The 21,016-nt window shown below is 33.0% G+C and overlaps 3 protein-coding genes and 1 non-coding gene across 5 annotated transcripts; 2 read left to right on the plus strand and 2 right to left on the minus strand.

The window, feature by feature from the left end:
- The first annotated feature begins 241 nt into the window (after positions 1-241).
- On the plus strand, positions 242-5,622 carry LOC104210802 (protein SUPPRESSOR OF K(+) TRANSPORT GROWTH DEFECT 1-like). The gene is made up of 9 exons (XM_009759768.2): positions 242-441; positions 921-1,512; positions 2,181-2,286; positions 2,892-3,090; positions 4,153-4,224; positions 4,310-4,384; positions 4,478-4,576; positions 4,707-4,862; positions 5,261-5,622. Exons 2-9 carry the CDS (start codon positions 1,041-1,043, stop codon positions 5,384-5,386), a joined length of 1,305 nt encoding a protein of 434 aa, XP_009758070.1. The 5' UTR covers positions 242-441; positions 921-1,040; the 3' UTR covers positions 5,387-5,622.
- Positions 5,623-5,760: 138 nt separating this feature from the next.
- On the minus strand, positions 5,761-5,835 carry TRNAK-CUU (transfer RNA lysine (anticodon CUU)). Its single transcript has one exon. It is a non-coding gene; the product is annotated as a tRNA-Lys (tRNA).
- Positions 5,836-6,356: 521 nt separating this feature from the next.
- On the minus strand, positions 6,357-7,769 carry LOC138869571 (uncharacterized). Its single transcript, XM_070147199.1, has 3 exons — positions 7,370-7,769; positions 6,597-7,198; positions 6,357-6,479 (listed from the first exon to the last, which is right to left on the minus strand). The coding sequence occupies exons 1-3, from the start codon at positions 7,767-7,769 to the stop codon at positions 6,357-6,359; spliced, it is 1,125 nt and encodes a 374-aa protein (XP_070003300.1).
- Positions 7,770-12,651: 4,882 nt separating this feature from the next.
- Positions 12,652-17,396, plus strand: LOC104210803 (GDSL esterase/lipase At5g03610-like). 2 transcript variants are annotated; one of them, XM_009759772.2, is made up of 5 exons: positions 12,652-12,799; positions 13,115-13,318; positions 14,045-14,328; positions 15,971-16,277; positions 17,055-17,396. In XM_009759772.2, exons 2-5 carry the CDS (start codon positions 13,120-13,122, stop codon positions 17,264-17,266), a joined length of 1,002 nt encoding a protein of 333 aa, XP_009758074.1. In that variant the 5' UTR covers positions 12,652-12,799; positions 13,115-13,119; the 3' UTR covers positions 17,267-17,396. The 2 variants fall into 2 exon arrangements, with proteins under 2 accessions (XP_009758074.1, XP_009758073.1); XM_009759771.2 differs by having other exon boundaries at positions 12,652-12,775.
- Positions 17,397-21,016: the final 3,620 nt, after the last annotated feature.

Below are 21,016 nucleotides of genomic sequence, written 5' to 3' on the forward strand. Positions count from 1 at the left end.
AAAATAATAATTTTGATATTTAAAAATAATTTTAATTTTTTACTCTTAATAAAATAACTTATAATCATACAAGTATTTATATCTTATTTCAAAATAGAACTTTTTAATTTTTTTTTAAATATTTTCAATCAAATTAATTAGCAAGGAAACTTTCTTTCCTTTATTTTTACGACGAAACCGCAAGGAAACTAAAAATAAAAAGAAACAGTATATAAGGAGAAAACCCAAAAAAAAAAAAAAAAAAAAGGAAAGGAGGAGGAATTGCCAGAGTGCCTTTGCTGGAATTTGGAAGTTGGACACCACCAAATCCCGATTCCAAACTCTCAATTTAATAACTATTCCTTCTCTGAATTTTCCAAACTTTAACGCGTCCGCTGAAAAGCTGAATCCTACACATATTTTTCTTTTTTTCAATTGGAGCTGCAATTTGCTATTTCAAAGGTTTGTTTTATTTCTTTACCCTCAATTTCAATTACCCTTTTCATAGTTGGTTTTGGATTTGCCTTTGCATATATATTACTTATTGATCATATAAAGTATAACTCTATTTAATCCGATCAAGTTATATATGTCGTTTTCATGAAATTTTCAGGTAATTCTGAACTGGGTTTTGTTATTTTTTGATCAGATGCAGAAGGGGTGGTTTTTATTTTGAAGAAATAGTTAAATAGATAAGAAATTGGCTTCTGTTTGAGTGGTTTTTGGTGAACAGGACTTTAAAGGTTTGAGCTTGATATCAAATTTCAAACTAGAATTGTTGATTGATCCAATTAAGTTATATATGTTGTTTTATTGAAATACATAGATATTTTGTGAACTGAGTTTCTTTGGTTTTGATCATATGCAATAATGGTTGTTGTTTTTGAAAAAGTAGTTAAACATAGTAACTTGGCTTTTACTGACTGGTTTTTGGTGAACAGGAAATCATAATCTTGAAAAGTAGTTGGGAGGGTTGAGATATAGTTTGTTGCTCGTGGGTTCGGGTTTTTTGGTCAAAAGTTTCAAGCTTTGAATTTTGCATGAGAGTTTGTGAATAAAAGATGTATAGCAATTTCAAGGAGCAGGCAGTAGCTTATGTGAAGCAAGCAGTTGAGGAAGATAATGCTGGAAATTATGCAAAGGCGTTCTCGCTGTATATGAATGCTTTGGAGTATTTTAAAACACATTTGAAGTATGAGAAGAATCCCAAGATTAAGGAAGCGATTACACAGAAATTTGTGGAGTATTTGAGGAGGGCTGAAGAGATTCGTGCTGTGCTAGATGAGGGAGGAGGCGGGCCACCAGCATCCAATGGAGATGCTGCTGTTGCATCACGTGCAAAGTCAAAGCCAAAGAATGGAGGAGCAGAGGGTGATGATGCAGAGAATGTAAAGTTAAGAGCTGGACTTAATTCCGCTATTATAAGGGAAAAGCCTAATGTGAAGTGGAACGACGTAGCAGGGCTTGAGAGTGCCAAGCAGGCATTGCAGGAGGCTGTTATACTGCCGGTTAAGTTTCCTCAGTTTTTCACTGGTTAGTCCTCCCCTTTTTTCCTGTGTTTCTGTACATAAATTAGTTTCAAGATTGATATAAATAAGTGAACTAAGGTTTAAAATGTGATATCATTCCTCTGGCTCTAACTGCAATTCTTAATTTTTTATCGCTGTAATTTCTTCCCTAAACAATGGTTATTGCTTTGAAATTGGAAGTGAATGTTCTGTTGGTGAAACACTAATTGACATAATTGCTTGGTCTCTGTAGTGAAGGAATTTGTGTGACCTACTAGTAACTACTTGCCTCATAATATCATGTCTGATAAGAATTACTTTATCGGCTAATTAACTGGAATAATCGGATGACAAATACCAAGATTACATTTGATTCACGGGATAGATGATCCTCACAAGAAAGAAAGCGACTAACTTATGATTGGCTTCATAATAAGTGACACTATTAAAAGCCTTATCAAACAAAGCTTTACACTACTAAAAGTAACCAAACAAAAAGGTTATAAACACTAACCATGAGTCCATTATGGTATTTAGTTGGAGATTCTAATGAAGGTTTTTAGATTGCAACTTCAAGAGTCATGCCACTTCCTTACGAGAGGTCAAGAACTGTATGAAAATATACATAGAAGTCCTTTATGTTCATAGCTTCTTGAGTTAACATTCCTGTTTCATTGTGCATTTTCTTATCAGGCAAGCGTCGACCGTGGAGAGCCTTTTTGTTATATGGCCCGCCTGGAACAGGAAAGTCATACCTAGCAAAAGCTGTTGCTACAGAAGCTGATTCTACCTTTTTCAGGTAACGCGATGAAACTGGTGCGCGAGATTCAGATTCTTCTGCATTCTATTAATGGCAAATGATATATTTTATTCACCACATCTCCTTATCCATTTGCCGTTGCATCACTTTGGAACTCTACCTTTGGAGAAAGATATGCTTTCAGTTCCAATTAGTGGGAATGCGTTGTGTATGTACTAGTGTCCACAGGACAGCCCGATGCACAAAGCATCCCGCATTCATGCAGGGTACAGGGAAGGACCGCACCCCAAGGGTATGATGTAGACAACCTACCCTCATGCAAGCATTTGTGGTTGCTTCCGCCACTCGAACCTGTGACTTATAGGTCTATGGAGACAACTTTACCAATATATATATTAGTGTCCATGATCGTTAGATGCAAAAACATTGAATGAAAGTAAATGTAAGGACATAAAAAGTGAAAACATTTGCTTGTTATCCATTTCCCCTTCATCAGTCTCCCATGCTCAGCATGCAAAGACACACTGCCTAGGCGAGGAAGAGTTAGAGAGACTAGGAATCAATGTTTTATTCAACCTAGTATATTTGACTGCTTTAAAAAACAAATACCATGCATATGAAATTGTCCTTTTTCGGCTATGCAGTGTTTCTTCGTCAGACCTTGTCTCAAAGTGGATGGGTGAAAGTGAAAAACTTGTGTCAAATCTATTCCAAATGGCCCGAGAAAGTTCTCCTTCAATTGTATTCATAGACGAAATTGATTCCTTATGTGGCCAAAGAGGTGAGGGTAGTGAGAGTGAAGCATCGAGACGTATCAAAACTGAGCTTCTTGTACAGATGCAGGTAATTTCTGTTCTGAGGATATATCGCAACTGCTTTCTTGATTCTTTGAGTTCTTATTTTCAACTATTTAGCTACTGCCAGAATTTATTCCTAAGCAAACTAGTCATAGATTTTTTGCTTGGAGTTACATAGGCAAAGTTGTTAGATATTAGACATTATATCGTAGTTTGGTTTGGGATTTGAGAACAAATTTATTCAATAGGATAGGGCTTCGAGTCTTTTTATTTTTTTTATTTTTTATTTTTTGGTATGAAGTTCAGAGTTTTTAAGCAATTGTGCCGGAGTTAAGAGATCTCAGAGTTTTGGTGCTTCCTTTGGCTTAGACTACAATTACAAAGAAGCAATTCCTTCAGCTTCCTTTCCTCGTGCCGATGCTTTTCAGTCTGAGTATAGGCGTAGTTTCAAAAAATTTCAAGCCTCGTTTGTTCTTAGACCTTTTCTCAGCCATCATGCAACATAAAGCCTTTTCATTCTATCATTCCCTAGCCTTGTTTGCAGTGCATTTTCAGTATTTTAAACCCTATAACTACTCTGAACGTTTCATTACAGTATTGAAGTTCTCTCTATTCCTGTCAACACTCAGAGCTTGCAAAAATGAGTTTATCTAAGATGATACAAGGAAAATTTTCAAATAATTAGTTATGGACCCTTCCAGAATACTTTTGTGGACATTAGTCAATAAGAATCAGACATATTTAAAGAATAAAATAAAAGGTATATTGAGGGGAAAAAAAGGAAACCCCCAGGTTGGTTGAACATTGACTGCAAGATTTTAGAATACGTCTCTGGAAAGGATAAGTTCTGACATTGGGGTTCCCCTATGTTTAAATTGTGGTGACATATATCAAAAAGATTTTTAGGTCCTTCCTACTTTTTCCCTTTTGCTAAATCTTACGCCTGGACAACATCACGCCGTTCATGGAAATTTCCTGGGGGAATCTGGTATTACCTGCAGCGAACTTTTACATGCATCTCTATTTCTATTTTTCTTCTATTGCTTACTTCTAAATTGCAAAGTACTTCCCATATTGCTTTATGCTGACTATCTACAATGCCTTCTAGGGTGTAGGGCACGATGATGACAAAAAAGTTCTTGTTCTTGCAGCGACAAATACTCCCTACTCATTAGACCAGGTTAGAAGGGTCTATCAACACTCCTTAACTTCATGTTTTGTTAGAGTTATTTCTCCGTTCCTGTCTAACGAGTAGCTTTCCTCAGGCTATTAGGCGGAGATTTGACAAAAGAATATACATCCCCCTACCAGATTTGAAGGCAAGGCAGCACATGTTCAAGGTACATGGGAATATTTTAAGCATATCAGGAATCCTCTCGGAGCATTGATCTCAGATGTTGCGACATACTAATCTTATTTACGTTCATGAGCAGGTACATTTAGGAGACACCCCTCACAACTTGACAGAAAGTGATTTTGAGCAACTAGCTCGGAAAACAGAAGGTTTTTCAGGTTCAGACATTTCTGTATGTGTAAGTATCGTACTTTTTTAAAGTGTTTTTATTGAATACTAGCTGGTCTAATATTCCAAAGAAATACGGTCAGCAATGCTTCTCAAAGGTAGCTGAAGTTGCTCTTTTCTCATCTTCCTTTAAATGACAGGTAAATGAAGTCTTGTTTGAACCTGTACGTAAAACTCAGGATGCTGAGTTTTTCATTAAGACCCGTGATGGGTTGTGGGTGCCTTGTGGACCTAGACAACCAGGTGCCATTCAGACTAATATGCAGGAGCTTGCCGCACAAGGGCTAGCCTCAAAGGTAATGACGTAGGTTGCTTCTAACAGATATGACGACGGCAACATTCTGATACTACTTGTAGTCATGCCTTCTATAATGCTCCCCGTACTATGCCATGTGTTAACTCTGCAAAAAAAATTTCATACTATATGCAATTGAAATTTACGTCATACTTGGCACTGTAGATGCAATCGTCTCACAAAAATATTACAATAAGTCAAGCATAAAATAGTTTTTCAAGTCTGTTAAGCCAAACTTCTGAACAAAAAAAGAAAAACAAAGTGGAGAAGTGATTGAGACACTATTATAATAGATATCCAACGTTATGATGGGTCAAGCTAATAATTGACACCATTATAAAGTAACTAATGCAGTATGGTTGTTTGTTGATTACCAATTACTGATTGATACTTTTGCAGATAACACCACCGCCAATCAGCATAAGAGATTTTGACAGAGTACTATGGAAACAGAAGCCAACAGTAAGCAAAGCAGATCTTGAGGTGCACGAGAGATTCACGAAGGAATTCGGTGAGGAAGGATGAATGCTCTTTGGTTTTCTATGCAAAATTGTGTAACTATTATTGCACCGATATAATGTTTAGTCAAATGATAAAACCTGACAGCCGTGTGATAAATAGAAATAATCAGTCATGGTTCTTACTTTAAGGACCATTGAGCTGATGTTCAGGCAGTTCAGCGGCTGCCGCCTTTGCTTTGCTGTACAGCTTCATGTTATTTTGTCAAAAAGCATTTTATGTAATTTTACTCGTTCAGACCATCCTTTAAGGTAAAGGAACATCAATAGTTGTGATGGAACGAAAGAAATGTGGTTTTTTTTTTCACAACTGACATTAGTTGTTTTGTGTGGTGGGTCCACTTTGTGGTGAGATGTAAGGCAGAAAATAAAAAAAATCCACGCCCACCGTGGGGCTCGAGAACCCACGACCACAAGGTTAAGAGCCTTGCGCTCTACCAACTGAGCTAGACGGGCTTTGCTTCCAAGCACACGTGTTAACCTTATATTACGGAGGAATGGGCTTTTGAACCTTTGACCCATTCGCGTATTAGTACGAGAAAGATGGAACAAGATAGCAACCCTAGCTAAAAGCAAAGGCACAATAAACACACGAGGGCGTTAGCACAATAGAGGCCAATCATCTGCAGTTCTACATACAGAACGAAAAATCATTAGGACAATTTACAGGATTCTGTGATAAAGATTGTCACTGCATGCAGTGCGGATGTAGTTAGAATGTACAGTTTCAATTGAACTTAACATTTTCGACACTTAACCTAAAGGAATTTTTACATTCCGGGCATATGAGAAACTATATTATATGGATGTAGTGAGGGGCGGCTGTAGAGAATGGAATACGGGTTCCCGGGAACCCAGTAACTCTTGCGTAAACTCTGTATTTATATTAAAAATTTATTAAATATTTATAAATATCTAAATGTGAACCCAGTTATTATTGCATATTAATTTAAAATTACGGTAGGAACCCATAAGCCTCAAATTCTGGATCCGCCTCTGGATGTAGTCTGTTGAAGCCTACATCTCTTGTTTTCAAGACAAACAATATAGCGCCTCACACTATCTAGTACTGTATGGATGTAGTCTGTTGAAGCCCTCTCCTACGATTACATTACAAACAAAAAAACAATTCATATACGGTTTAATTCAAAATATCTACAAATTATCTACATTGTCCTGTATAAATTAATTTGATGCAATAAATAATCAGATCTTACTTTAAGCTTGTGCGACAATGTTCTGTTGTTATCCAACTCTTTGTTGAATTTGAACTCAAGGTATGTGAATGTACCATTTGCTTTCAATAACTTTTCCTTCGTCCAACGTTCAAGAAGGGTCCTCATATACTCTAATAGTTCTACTATCGGCAGCTCTCTTGCATATTTTGTTACAGCATTCAACGACTCTGCAATGTTTGATATCATAGTCCAAGTTCTGTTCACCGTAGCATGTACTCGAGACCATCTATGATAGCCAATATCGTATAAATATGCTTTAACACGGGGGTCAATCTCTTCAATCTTTGACATCCTTTCATTAAATTCATCAAGCATGTATGACTGTGTCGTGGCAAAGTACAATTCACTTAACTTTAGATGTCCCTTCTTGAACTTTGCCCATATATTTGTCCAAATATGCCACATGCAAGAATAATCGGGATAAACAATAGATGTTGCCTTCAAGATACTCTCATTACGATCCGAAACAACACACATATTTGGTCTTTCACCATATGCATGTTTGAATTGCTCAAAAAACCACTTCCATGATGCGTCATTTTCTGAATCAACAACAGCATATGCCAATGGTAATATGGTACCTACATTATGTGAAAAAAATCAATTAATTGGCTACACGAAAAATGCAGAAGAAGATATATACATACAAACTACAACTTTTCTACAATATATTTACAATATATCGACAAAAAATTTACAAGTACTACAAAAAATATACAAGCTACAATATTTCTACAATAAAACTTCAATACCTGTTGCATCCATTGTACTAGTTGTTAGCATTATTCCCCTGTATGCTGACTTTAAGAAGGTCCCATCAACTACTACAACTGGCCTATAATACTCCCAACCACTGATTGACGTACAATTCGCAACAAATACATACAAGAAGCAGTCATCGTCCGTCTTCTTCAATTTAACTACAGACCCCGGATAAGTCTTCTCCAGAATATACAAATAACTAGGCAATTTGCTGTAGGAGTCAGCAGGATGGCCTCTCAAAAACTGTAAAGCCTTTTCCTTTGCTCTCCAAGCTTGCATGTAGGTTAGATTCACGCCGTGTTCAGACAACATGCCAAATTGTATGTCTTTTGGTGTGTAAATTGTCTTATGATCAGAATATTTTGGAATAACCATGCTACCAACTACCATGGCAGTAGGTTTGCGTTGTATGAATGTATTGTCCATTAAAGAGCATGTGTGCTTGTTGCAATTGTTTGATTGTCTTGGTATACTTGTCCGACTTCAATAAAACTTGGTGTACTATCTGTTATTATTATACTTTCATATTCCTCTATAACGGGAGACGTTGGCATATCAAGTAACTTTAGTGTTCCAGACGAACCTGCACAAAAATAAAGATAAATACTGTTATGAACAGTTTGTAGAAATTTTGTAGATAATTTATAGAAACATTGACATTCTGTATTTCATATTAATTTTTCAAATGATATGTATTGTTATTGTAGAATAAATGTAGAAATTTTGTAGATATTATGAGAATCCATACTGATATATATAGATTTACTCTGACATGTGGTTTATTTGTAGTTAAAATGTAGATAAAGTGTAGGGTATTGACATACAACCAAAATTTGATAGAAAAATTAACAAGCCAAACCTACAGCTGTGTTCTCATTGGTGATACTCAATTCCATATTGAAATCACGAACAATTATACATAGCGGATATGATCCTAAGTTTTTGTTTTCCTTTTTCGTCTCCATGTATACACGAACACCCATATCGTTCCTAATTTCTATTGGAGGACAATGCTTGGTGACAATGTATTTGATTTCTATAATTTTTTCGGATGTATCGATCATTAATTGCTGTGTTATTGTAGAAATCAATAGACTATAACTCGCATCTTCATCGACTACAATGCCATCGACCTAAAATTCTCTAAATCTCGCATAGCTATCCCAATTCTCATTCAGTTGTAGCATAATTGGAATTTTGGACATAATTATTTTTGTTGCAGAAGAATTATAGAAAATTTAGTCGTTTTTTATTTTTGTGAAATCAGAAAAAAAGTTGAAACAGGGTGTTTCGCAAAAACAGAGTAGCTAAATTTAAAACGAAACCGACAATAATTATTAATGTGCGTGATTTGCGTTGTAGAAGATCTGGAAGAATATTTAATTCTCCAATTTTAGCGCGTCTAAATAAGGAAGCCTACAGCTACAATGATTTCTTATTTAATGAATTGTCTATATTTTATAGAAATACTATTAGCATGGCGGATAATATGCAAACTATGAACATATTTAGTAATATAATTTCCTATATGGTATAGGAACGAAAATTTTCCATTTTAAATTAGTAAATATCAAATTCCAAATTTTTTGAAACCAAGATAAGTGGGCTCTAGTCATTTCTAACAGATTGTAGATCCTTCCTAACAACTTTCTTCCATTTTCTTTGTGATTAAGTAATAAATATTAAACCGATATTAAAATATCCTTTTTGATTGTACATAAATTAATTACTTCAACTTTCTTGGGAAAAAAATACTTTTTAGTTCTTTATAAAAAAAAAAGATATTTCAATTAGTTTGATGAACTTAAGCTATCTCAACACGCCCACTATAACCTATTATTTACCACTACACAGAGAGTTGTTAGTTCTTAATTTTTTTTAAAAAAACAATTATTGACGAACGAAAAAATCCCAATCTAATGGGGTTTTTGCATTTATATCCGATTTTGGGGTCACAATTGAACCTATATCCACTTTGCAAAAAAATTTGTAAGCTTACCCACTTTACGACCAATTTCAGACTTATCAGGTCTGAAGTTAAAAAAAAATATTCTGAAGTGAAAAAAAAGTGCACTTCAGATGCACTTAAGACCAAATAGGTCTGAAGTGCAACCAATGGTTTCATGCACTTAATGTCAATAAGTCTAAAATGAAAAATTGCACTTCAAATGCACTCAAGGCCAAAAGGTCTGAAGTGCAACAAACGTTTTCCTACACTTAAGACCAATAAGCCTGAAGTGACAAATTGCACTCCAGTTGCACTTAAGGTTAAATAGATCTGAAGTACAACCAATGGTTTCATGCACTTAAGGCCAATAAGTCTGAAGTGAAAATTTGCACTTCAGATTCACTTAAGGCCAAAAGGTCTTAAGTGCAACAAACATTTCCGACACTTAAGTCCAATAAGTAGGAGGTGAAAAATTACACTTTTGATGCACTTAAGGCCAAAAGGTTTGAAGTGCAAAAAACGTTTCCTACACTTAAAGACAATAAGTCTGAAGTGAAAAATTGCACTTCAGATGCACTTAAAGCCAAAAGGTTTGAAGTGCAACCAATGTTTTCATGCACTTAATGCCAAATAAGCTTGAAGTGCAAATTGCCCAAAAATAGAAATTTGTTCTTCGAATTTTAATAACCTAATATACGACTTAATACTTCAAGGTACTCCAAATGAGTTCAAATTTGAAACATAACTTCCAAATATCATCAAGAACAAATCTCAATCATCAATAAATCCAACGAACCCATTTTGTAATTAAGAAAAAGAAAAAGAAGAAATCCTAAGGAATAGTAAAAAATAAAACGCCACAACAGTTCACCACTATAAAACATTATAAATTACCTTAAATATATTCACAAACACCATATAAAATCATTGTTACCCGAAAAAGAAAGAGGATAGTTGCTGGGCGGAATTGGCACAGTGAGCCACTTCTAGAGTTGTTTAAATGATAGTCCATATTTGGGAAGTATATAAATTTTAACCACTTGTATTATTAATTAACGACTAATATGAAAAATTAGGGGTGTCAAATTGGCAAGTTGGGCTGGTTCTGGAAGGGTCAAAATGGGCTGAGTCAATAAATGAGCGGGGCAGGTCAATGACTCACCCAAAAGTTACTTAGGCTTAGATGGGTTGGGTCAAGATGGGCTAAAATTTGGGTCATAACTCAACCCGTCCAACTCTATCAAGCTTTAATTAATGTGTGTTATTTTCTTATGAATTGTTTAATTATCAAGTAATATTTTTTTTCTTTTGTTATAATCATATATAACATATCAAACAAAAAATAGAATTAATTTAAAGATATTTTAGCAAAGTTACTCACTGATCAATTTGGACTACAATTAGCCTAACTTTAGATGGCTATATCAAAATGGACTAAGTTCAATAAATGAGCGAGTCAATGATCGACCCAACCTTAAGCGGGTCAAATGAATTTGGGCTCAAATTGCCACCCTTACAGAAAAGAGAACTGGGATTTGTTTCAAGCATTGTTGGTTTGAAGATCAGAGACTTGCGTCTTTTATTTCCCTCTTGCTTCTACTTCATTGTTATTTTCTTCAAAACTGCCTGTAGTTCTTGACATGTTTTTATAGGTCAAGATACAAATATTTGATTTTATATACTCATATACTTATAATTGGTATGTGGAGTTCTTGGATCGATGTTAGTCTCTTAGGATCAGAGAATATGTTTGTATAAGATATTTGTTCTCATTCAATAATTATTTTAGATCTGCCTTTGAGGTTTTAAAACTTCTTCGACTATCTTCGCTGCTTAAATTCCCTACACCCACATTGTTATTATGATGCTTTGCTATACACATATATATTCTCGTGTTCAAACTTTTAAATAATTAACTTACTTTTCTTTCTTGTTCATTCCATTTCGTTTAAAATGCTGCCCTGTAAATACCAACTCAGCTTAGGGTGTTTATGGTATAACGAAAATGTTTTCACAAGAAAATATTTTCTTGGAAAACAAGTAATAATCTTATTCATTTTCCGGTGTTTGGTACGCAAATTAAGGAAAATAACTTCTCAAGAGTATTCATAAACAATTTAAATACAATAAACATGAAGCCATAAACTTTCAAACCAATAACCTTCTGAACCCACAAATTTCACAAACTTCCGAACCACTGAACTTTCGAAACCGCGAACTTTCGAACCCGTAAACTTTATAATTTCTAAACCTGTAAACTTCCAAACACATAAACCTCCAAACTCATAACTTTGGAACTTGTAAAATTTTGAACCTGTAAACCGAAAGATAGAAAAAACTAAACTGAAAATATATATATAAAAAAAAAATTCCGGGGGGAGGGGGGAGGGGTAGGGTTTGGCAGGGTAGGAGGGGTGAGTGGTGCAGAAAAACAAAAAAACAGAAATTTAAAATTACAAAAAAAGGTAAAAAAAAATAATTTTTTTGCAGAGGGAGGGGGTAGTAGGGTGGGTGGTGACGGAAAGAAAAATTAAAATTTGAAAAAAAAAACCTTTTTAGAGAGAGGGGGTGGGTAGGCGTGGGGTGGGGTTGGGTTAGGTGGGGGGGGGAGGGTAGCAGGGTGGGTGGTGACGGAAAGAAAAATTGAAATTTGAAAAAAAAAAACTCTTTAGAGAGGGTGGGGAATAGGGTGAGAATGTTGAGAAGGAGTTTTGGAAAATGTTTTCTTTCTCTTCTCTTGATAAGCAAAACATTTTCCTCCAATTAGAAGAAAATGAGTTCATAAGGAAAATATTTTCCAAAACATTTAAGTCAACCAAATATGAAAAAATTAGAAAATATTTTCCTTTCGTACCAAACACACCCTTAATGTTGCAACTTTTCTTTAATAGTGAACCTGTTTAAGCATAACCAAGAAGAAGGGGAAAAAAAAAGAGGACTTGATTTTAGTTTAAGAGACTAGAGTGTCCCATTTTTTCTCGTAAATAGAGATATCAAGGTTTCTTGAAAGAATGACCAGAGAAAGAAGATATGGTTAGTTTAGAAGCTTACTTGTGATTTTCTAAAATAAGTAAATGTTGGACTAACTAATGAAGGAAATATGGAAATCTTCTATTTGGTTTTTGAACCAGCGAGGGAGCTAGGAAATGTAATTAACCCTAGTTTCACGCTAAGTTAGTAATTTTGTTACACGTAGCATGACAAATAAAAGACCCTCTATACATATATCCTTATCTCATTCTATTCTTGTTGCCTTACATGTTATGACCTTTAACGTTTAACACCTCCACAAACAGTTTCCATCCCCCCCCCCCCCCTCAAAATTGAAAGACTGGCTTTAATTTGCAGGGAGCACCATTGAGTTCTTACAGATTCACTCAAATGGAAAACAAAGCTTGCTTCATCTGGTGTTTATGTATCTTCACTTACATGACCCTTTTTCCGGCAGGTTAATCATCTAAGCATATATACGGTTAGATATACATTTCAGAACTTACGTACCATTAAGTCTATGTTGGATCCGCAACTACTCAAAGGTGGATCCAACTATATATATATATATATATATATATGTTTGCGAATTCAGCAAAATTTTGTAGTACATAATAAGCATATATACAGTTAGATATACATTTAAGAAGTTACTCTCTCGATTAGAACCACGATAATGTAACATTTAAAACCTTAGATATGCATGTCCATGCACCCACCTTTCCCTAACATATTTTTTCTGATGTTTGGACTTCATAATAATTGTAGCATGTCTTGCTCTTTTACTTTGTTGCAGTGGACATGTTTGATCTGAAGGTTGATGCTGGACTCAAACGACACAATGGGAAACATAAGCTGTTTGTTTTCGGAGACTCGTACGTAGATACAGGGAATTGGCCAAAATCAATGTCTACTTCTTGGAAAGAACCTTATGGCCTCACTTACCCTGGTTCTCCTTCCGGCAGATTTTCCGACGGCCTCGTTCTCACTGATTTTATTGGTACTTTTCCCTCAATAAAGCTTATCAAACAGAATCAATTTAGAGATACTTCTAATTATCCTTTTTCTCTTCTTTTTTTTCTTTTTCTTTTGGACAATTAATACATTTTTTTTCCACACAGTGATTATACCAAACCATAGTAAATTTACTTGTTTATACTATCAATTGAGGTGAAAATGTATATTAACTAACTGAGCTTTAGTGATAGCTCATGTCATTTATGTACCGAATTGATGTAAATATGATTGTGGATAAAAAAATTCTTATTACAATATATCCTTAAATTTACTCTCTTCATTTCAATTCATGTGACATTATACTATTATTAACTATATTCTAAGAGCGATATATTTTTATATTTGAAAATAATTCAAGTTTAGGATTAATATATGAATGAACTTCGAAAATGCATGTCAAAGAATTTAATTATTAATTCATATTCAGCTGAAGTGTACTTTTTCCGGGCACAAGATTCTCAAAACATTATGCTCTGATCTTTCCGAGTTTAATAGAAAACTTCCTTAATTTGTAGGCTTGGATATTTTATGTATATATTACAGAACATAATTTTTTAAACGCGAATATTAAATTATCAATATTATTTTTAATTATTTTCTTCACTTGTCCTCCACTATTACCATGAGTTTTTTAAAAATTTCATCTATTTCCTTTGGGATATCATAATGTAAGCTAATTAAACATGTTGCTATGACTTTCTAAATGCAGCTTCATTCCTTGGCATAAGATCACCTCTACCTTATACTAAGAAGGGATCTGATAGGAAATCATCAGTAAAAGCTGGAGTGAATTTTGCATATGGAGGCACAGGTGTATTCAACACATTTGTTAACCAACCAAATATGACCACACAAATAAATTATTTTCAGCAGCTAATAATTCAAGAAGAAGAGGTGTATACAAAAGAGGAAATGAGTTCCTCCATTGCTCTTGTATCTGTGGCAGGCAATGATTATGCTACTTTCTTAACCAAAAATGGAAACAATATGAAGGTAAGTTTGTTAAACTAACCCCTAGGCCCTACCTATATATCAAGACTTGTTTGGTGATCAATATGGCCTTATTTTCTTGCTTTTGCTAGCTAACAAGTGTCTTCATCCTGCATAATTGATGGCGAAGCAACAATGTATTGGTTAGGGAAGAAAATTGATTAGACGTTAATTGTGGTAAATACTAATTACTGGTTTACACCAAACTGTATTGATTTATCTTGGCTAATTAATCAATGATCGAAGTGGTAATATATACTCCTAATTAACCATAGTTAAGTGATAGAAATGGATGTGCGAGAAGGATATGATACATCTACTGGCTTGGTGGTGTGAGTAAATTTTTTTGCTCTTGATCTCGTTACTTGTTTGATGAAAAATTGTTCTATATTTTTCTTTATACTCCATTTATTTGTTTTCAGTCCCAAATATTAGTCCTTTTAGTAAACTGGATTTGTTTTGAAGTATTTGACGTTTAAAAAAGAAGAAGTCATTTATTATATTTTTCAGAATCTACCCTTATATGATTCTAATTAGTGGAGTGTTAATTTACTAAGACATTTAACAATTGATAGTTTAGACATATATTCGATGATTAAATTTATTAAATGTAGCGGCGTAATGTTACATTGACCGGGGAATTAGTAACTCTAAAATGTTTTCAATATGAAACATTTATACCTTGTGCTGAAGCTTGATTTAGATTATTTTGTTTAATGTGTATAAGTTAAAAGTTACAAGTAAACTTTCACTTTTCATTCTTCTTTTATTTGTATAGGTTCTAATAGGGGTATTCAGACCGAACCGGAAAACTGCACTAAATCAAACCAAACCAATTAAAAAACCCGATTAGGTTTGGTTTGACTTGGTTTGGTATTGAATAAAAAAAACCGAACCAAACCGACATATAAATATATAAATTTTATTTATATTTTTAAGACTTTATAGTGAATTTTTTCTTTAGAAAATGTAGAAATATTTGGGATCCTCTCATGTTTAACCTTGAAAGAAGTAAATTAACGAAAAATTATTGGTAGATAACTAAGAAAATAACTATCACGTGTTACTAAAAAAATTCTCCCATTAGAATATTTTAATTAAATAATATGTTTGTCAATTTTTTCCATATTTACTAAACATATATTCACTTATCAAAACTTTATTGAAATAATATTCATGTAACAAAAAAAAACGAAAATCCGAAAAACCCGACAAAACCGAACCAATCCAAACCGATATAGTTGATTTAGTTTGATGTTGATAAAAACCGAACCAACCTGATACATGTACACCCCTAGGTCCTAACATGTTTTGGGAACCCATCAACCTTTCACTTTTTATCAAGATTATGTTAAACAGAGATTGTTGATTCATGAGGAATATAGTATAATGGTAGAACTAGTACTCCTTATCATGTTTTTTTGTTTTGTTTCTCACTTAGGATTGGTAACTGCTTTAGGACTCTGACTAATTCAAATTTACACAAAGTTCCATGTTGGGAATAAAACACTCCCTTATTTTTTTATTTTTTTATTTTTGCGGTTGGAAACTTATCCTATAAAAAATCCATTAAGTTTATTGGAATTAGTTATTGCTTATAAAACTAAAATGTAAACATTTTAATTTACATTTTTTCTCTGTGTAGGACTTGGGTGATTTAACTAAATCAATAATAAGTCAACTTGAATTAAACCTTAGACGCATACATGGATTGGGAGTTTCAAAAGTAGGCATCACAGCAATGGAACCAATAGGATGTTTGCCGAGAATGACTGCTGTTTCTTCCTATGAGAATTGCAGTGATTCTGCAACTTCTCTCTCAAGATTTCACAATGAAATTCTGCAGCAAACTATAGAGAAGCTCAATAATCAAACTGGTAAACCAGTTTTCGTCATTCTTGATCTCTACAGTGCCTTCATGTCTGCCTTAAACATACAGCAAAGCCATCCAGGTAATTTATGCATTAATATATATCACCACTTAAACTCTTGCAGCCGATCACTATGAGTTTTTGAGTTAATTTTAACGTACGATCGCTAGACGTTATCTACTATAATCGTAAAGTAACAAAAAAAAAATTTATCAATTGAACCATAAGCAGTGATTGCTCAATAAAAACAAATCATTAGTAGGATAAATTTCCAACATTGAGCCATGACACGTTACTCACCACATCAGCTTTTTGTCACTCTGTAAATTCCACGTTAATTAGAAGAAGAAAAAAAGAGTTTCGCAGTATAAGAAGTTTGACTATCCGTATTCTATAGGGAATTTTTCACTTTTAATATGCGCCAGAAACTATTTACATTCGTAGTCAAAAAGTGTATAAAATTTGTATAATTTTTATATATAACATACATAATATATATAAAGAGAAAAATATATATTTTTTCAGCTATTATTTTGAGAACAGCTATACAATGTTATTTCCTTATTATTTTATAAGACAATCAGTTAAAAACATTTAAGTGAAACAAAAAAAAAATTGAATTCCTTTTTTTTTTCTTTTAGAAATTAAAGGGTGCCAGCGAAGATTTCACATCTAAAGTGTAGCAATCAAACGTAAATTTAGCCCTTCATTCTGCACCTTAAATATGCACCATTTAGCAGTTTTGTAATGTATTTGATTATTTTTATTTATTGATTTGGACCATAATAATCTCTCTTTCCTTTTTTTTTCCTTCCCATATCATGACATGTATATGATTCAATTCAATATAAATATTAGGAAATTCATCAAACTTTGAGAATCCACTGAAACCATGTTGCATGGGGACGAGCAGTGAGTATTCATGCGGAGACAAGAGGGGAACGACGAAGAAATATGTCGTATGTCGAAATCCACAGCTTTCATTTTTCTGGGATATTATTCATCCTTCTCAGCAAGGCTGGTTTGCTGTTTTTTCTGCTCTAAAGCCTTCTCTACGTTCCCTACTGTAAATCATAGGCTAGTCTGACAGAGGCAGAGCCAAGAATTAATTAAATTTATGAGTTGTTCCGAATTTGTCACTAAATCCATAGCTCGTTTTAATTATTGAGTTCACAATCAGATATTTTTATACATATTATTTAACAACTTTTTTTTATTGATACTGAATTCGTCCGAACCCGTTAACAATATATAGCTCCGCCCCGAGGCTAGATATCCCTTTGTTGCTACCTTTTCCTTTTTTACTTTCTATTTTCTTGGATAATTTGATGGTATGTTAAGTGTTGGTCAGTATGTTTGTGAAAAGGAAAAAAAAAAGAAGAAGAATCGTCGAGTTAGTTCAAAATTAATTAGTCCGTAGCAATTAAAGTATCTTTGATGAAACTCTACAATTTTCCCTTAATCTTTTAATCAGTCGTGAGTCCATTTGGAGCGTCATTAATTCACATATAATGAGTGAACTTTACTTAATTACTAGAATATTAACGTCACATAATTATTTTGGTCATAACTCGAGCAGGTTCATACGATGTTTTTCCACTTTCATTTATGATTAGTTCGAGTTTTAAGAGATTCGGGAGTGACTTGGAGCTCTTGGTTGATAAATGGAAGCTTTCAGTATGTTGAGAAAGTTAACCAAAGCCAACATCTTAGGTAAATGGGATTTGATTGGTGATTTCGTATAATAATTTTGGACTTATATAAATAAATAAATATATATATTCTAATCAAGTCTTGGGTGGCCTGAAAAGGATTCAACCTTTTGGTTGAATGTTAGCAATTTGAAGAACTTGTTTGACTTGGGATTGAATTCAGTATTACTTTTTTGATCCTTTGGATAGATCCATATAGGTTATTTGAACTTGTTAAAATGGTCTAAAAGGTGATCCAAAGGGCTTAAGAGTGATCAGATCTATCTTATGAAATTGTAAAATTGAAGAATTTAAGAGCCCGTTTGGACATAAATTTTTTCTCCTTTTTTCCAATTTTTTTTTTTTTACTTTTTTCCGAAATTAACGTTTGTTACTTTGTTCATAAAATTTTCTATTTTCACTTGAAGATGCATTTTAAAAAATTTTAAAATGTTGTTTTTCAAAATTTTCACTCAAAGCACTCACAAAACTTCAAAAACAACCCAAAATTATATTCATGTCCAAATACAACTCTAAATTTCAAATATCATTTTCACTTGAATTTTTTTTTATTCTATTTTGGAATTTTATAATTCTTATGTCCAAACGCCCACTAAGTGCACGTTTGGACATAAAATTTGATGGAAGATTTTCAAAAAAAAATTACTTTTTTCCAAAATTAGCATTTGTTTATAAAATTTTCAATTTTGACTTGAAGATGCATTTTGAAAATTTTCGAAAATTTGAAAAACTGCAAAAAGTTATTTTTCAAAATTTTCACTCAAATCACTTACAAAACTTCAAAAACAACCCAAACTAAAATCTATATCCAAACACAACTCTAAATTTCAAATACTATTTTCACTTAAAAAGAAATTCACCATTTTTCGAAATTTTACAATTTTTATGTCCAAACGCCTACTAAGCAAGTTCACAATTTGGTTTGGCTCCTCAGATGTGATATGTTGGATGTGTTTTGAGGCCTTAGACAAGTTTGTATATGGGATACGAACTAGTTGGGATAGTTGGACGATGTCCGAAGAGCTCGGGTGAGTTTTGAACAAGTTAGAACATTTTAGCACTTTGCTGATATTCTACAACTTCTGCAATGCAGAGGGCACTTTTCAGAGTGCTGATGTAATGCCTCGAATGCGGAGGCAATGGCCCGAGTGTTGGACAAGGGGGCAGAGTGGAGATTGCATTAGGGTCGCAACATGGAACTACAAATTTGTTAGTCTTACTTCATAAGCTTATATCCCCTAATCTATAAGGAATTTGGGGAAATTTTAAAATTGAAGAACTTAAGAGCCCGTTTGGACATAAATTTTTTTCCCCTTTTTTCCAAAAAATTTCACTTTTTCCCAAAATAAGCTTGTTCATAAAATTTTTAATTTTCACCTGAAGACGCATTTTGAAAATTTTCGAAAATTTGAAAAACTCTAAAATATTATTTTTCAAAATTTTCACTCACAAAACTTCAAAAACAACCCAAAATTATATTCATGTCCAAACACAACTTTAAATTTCAAATAACATTTTCACTTGAAAAAAAATTTCATCTTATTTTGGAATTTTACAATTCTTATATCCAAACGCCCACTAAGTGCTCGTTTGGACATAAAATTTGATGGAAGATTTTTCCAAAAAAAAATGCACTTTTTTTCAAAATCAGCATTTGTTCATAAAAAAAATTAATTTTCACTTGAAGATGCATTTTGAAAATTTTCGAAAATTTGAAAAGCTACAAAAAGCGGTTTTTCAAAATTTTCACTCAAATCACTCACAAAACTTCAAAAACTACCCAAACTAAAATCTATGTTCAAACACAACTCTAAATTTCAAATACCATTTTTCGAATTTTACAATTCTTATGTCCAAACGCCTACTAAGAAAGTTCATAATTTGGTTTGGATCCTTAGATGTGATATGTCGGATGTGTTTTGAGGCCTTAGACAAGTTTGTATATGGGATACGAACTAATGCTGTATTTTGTCCCGGGCCCGGGCCTTAGTGGGCCTAACGGGCCGGGCCTCGCGGTCCCGGGCTTCGTGGTCCCGGGCTCTGGCGGTCCCGGTCTTTGTGGGCTCAATGGGTGGAACCGGCCCGTGACGGGCCTAAGCCCACATGGTCCTGTGCTTAACGTGCCGGGCTCGTGGGCTTCGCGGGCCTAGCGGGCTTTTTTTTTTTTTAAGACAATTTTTGTAGTATCATGGCTATATTAAAAATATATATGTAGTATATATGTATATCTAATTATTAAAGTGCTTGACGAAAAAGAAAATAACAAAACAATAGTAAAACACTAAATTGTCATGCATAATATATTTTCTTGTAGTATATTATATTGTATCTTATGTATATATATTCTCTTATATATTTTCTTTTAGTATATGTATTGTATCTTATGTATATATATTCGCATAATATATTTTCTTGTAGTATATATATTGTTATCTTATGTATATATGTTCGCATAATATATTTTCTTGTAGTATATATATTGTATATTATGTATATATTGTAGCATAATATATTTTCTTTTAGTATATTATATTGTATCTTATGTATATATATTCTCTTATATATTTTCTTATAGTATATATATTGTATCTTATGTATATATATTCGCATAATATATTTTCTTGTAGTATATATATTGTATATTATGTATATATTGTAGCATAATATATTTTCTTGTAGTATATATATTGTATCTTATGTATATATATTCTCTTATATATTTTCTTGTAGTATATATATTGTATCTTATGTATATATATTCTCTTATATATTTTCTTGTAGTATATATATTGTATCTTATGTATATATATTCGCATAATATATTTTCTTGTAGTATATATATTGTATCTTATGTATATATATTCTCTTATATATATTTTCTTGTAGTATATATATTGTATCTTATGTATATATATTCGCATAATATATTTTCTTTTAGTATATATATTGTATATTATGTATATATATTCGCATAATATATTGTCTTGTAGTATATATATTGTATATTATGTATATATTTTCGCATAATATATTTTCTTGTAGTATATTATATTGTATCTTATGTATATATATTCTCTTATATATTTTCTTGTAGTATATATATTGTAT

The sequence above is a fragment of the Nicotiana sylvestris genome, chromosome 5 (assembly GCF_000393655.2).
Source record: "Nicotiana sylvestris chromosome 5, ASM39365v2, whole genome shotgun sequence".
NCBI lineage: Eukaryota > Viridiplantae > Streptophyta > Magnoliopsida > Solanales > Solanaceae > Nicotiana > Nicotiana sylvestris.

Excerpts from the sequence above, each read along its gene's own strand:
- LOC104210802 (XM_009759768.2), top strand. The coding sequence starts at position 1,041 with ATGTATAGCAATTTCAAGGAGCAGGCAGTAGCTTATGTGAAGCAAGCA. Across the intron at positions 4,225-4,309 it reads CTCCCTACTCATTAGACCAG|GCTATTAGGCGGAGATTTGA; the intron begins GTTAGAAGGGTC and ends AGCTTTCCTCAG. Across the intron at positions 4,863-5,260 it reads CACAAGGGCTAGCCTCAAAG|ATAACACCACCGCCAATCAG; the intron begins GTAATGACGTAG and ends ATACTTTTGCAG.
- LOC138869571 (XM_070147199.1), bottom strand. The coding sequence starts at position 7,769 with ATGGTAGTTGGTAGCATGGTTATTCCAAAATATTCTGATCATAAGACA. Across the intron at positions 7,199-7,369 it reads TAGTACAATGGATGCAACAG|GTACCATATTACCATTGGCA; the intron begins GTATTGAAGTTT and ends CACATAATGTAG. Across the intron at positions 6,480-6,596 it reads CATTGTCGCACAAGCTTAAA|GAGAGGGCTTCAACAGACTA; the intron begins GTAAGATCTGAT and ends ATGTAATCGTAG.
- LOC104210803 (XM_009759771.2), top strand. The coding sequence starts at position 12,709 with ATGGAAAACAAAGCTTGCTTCATCTGGTGTTTATGTATCTTCACTTAC. Across the intron at positions 13,319-14,044 it reads CGTTCTCACTGATTTTATTG|CTTCATTCCTTGGCATAAGA; the intron begins GTACTTTTCCCT and ends TTCTAAATGCAG. Across the intron at positions 16,278-17,054 it reads CATACAGCAAAGCCATCCAG|GAAATTCATCAAACTTTGAG; the intron begins GTAATTTATGCA and ends TATAAATATTAG.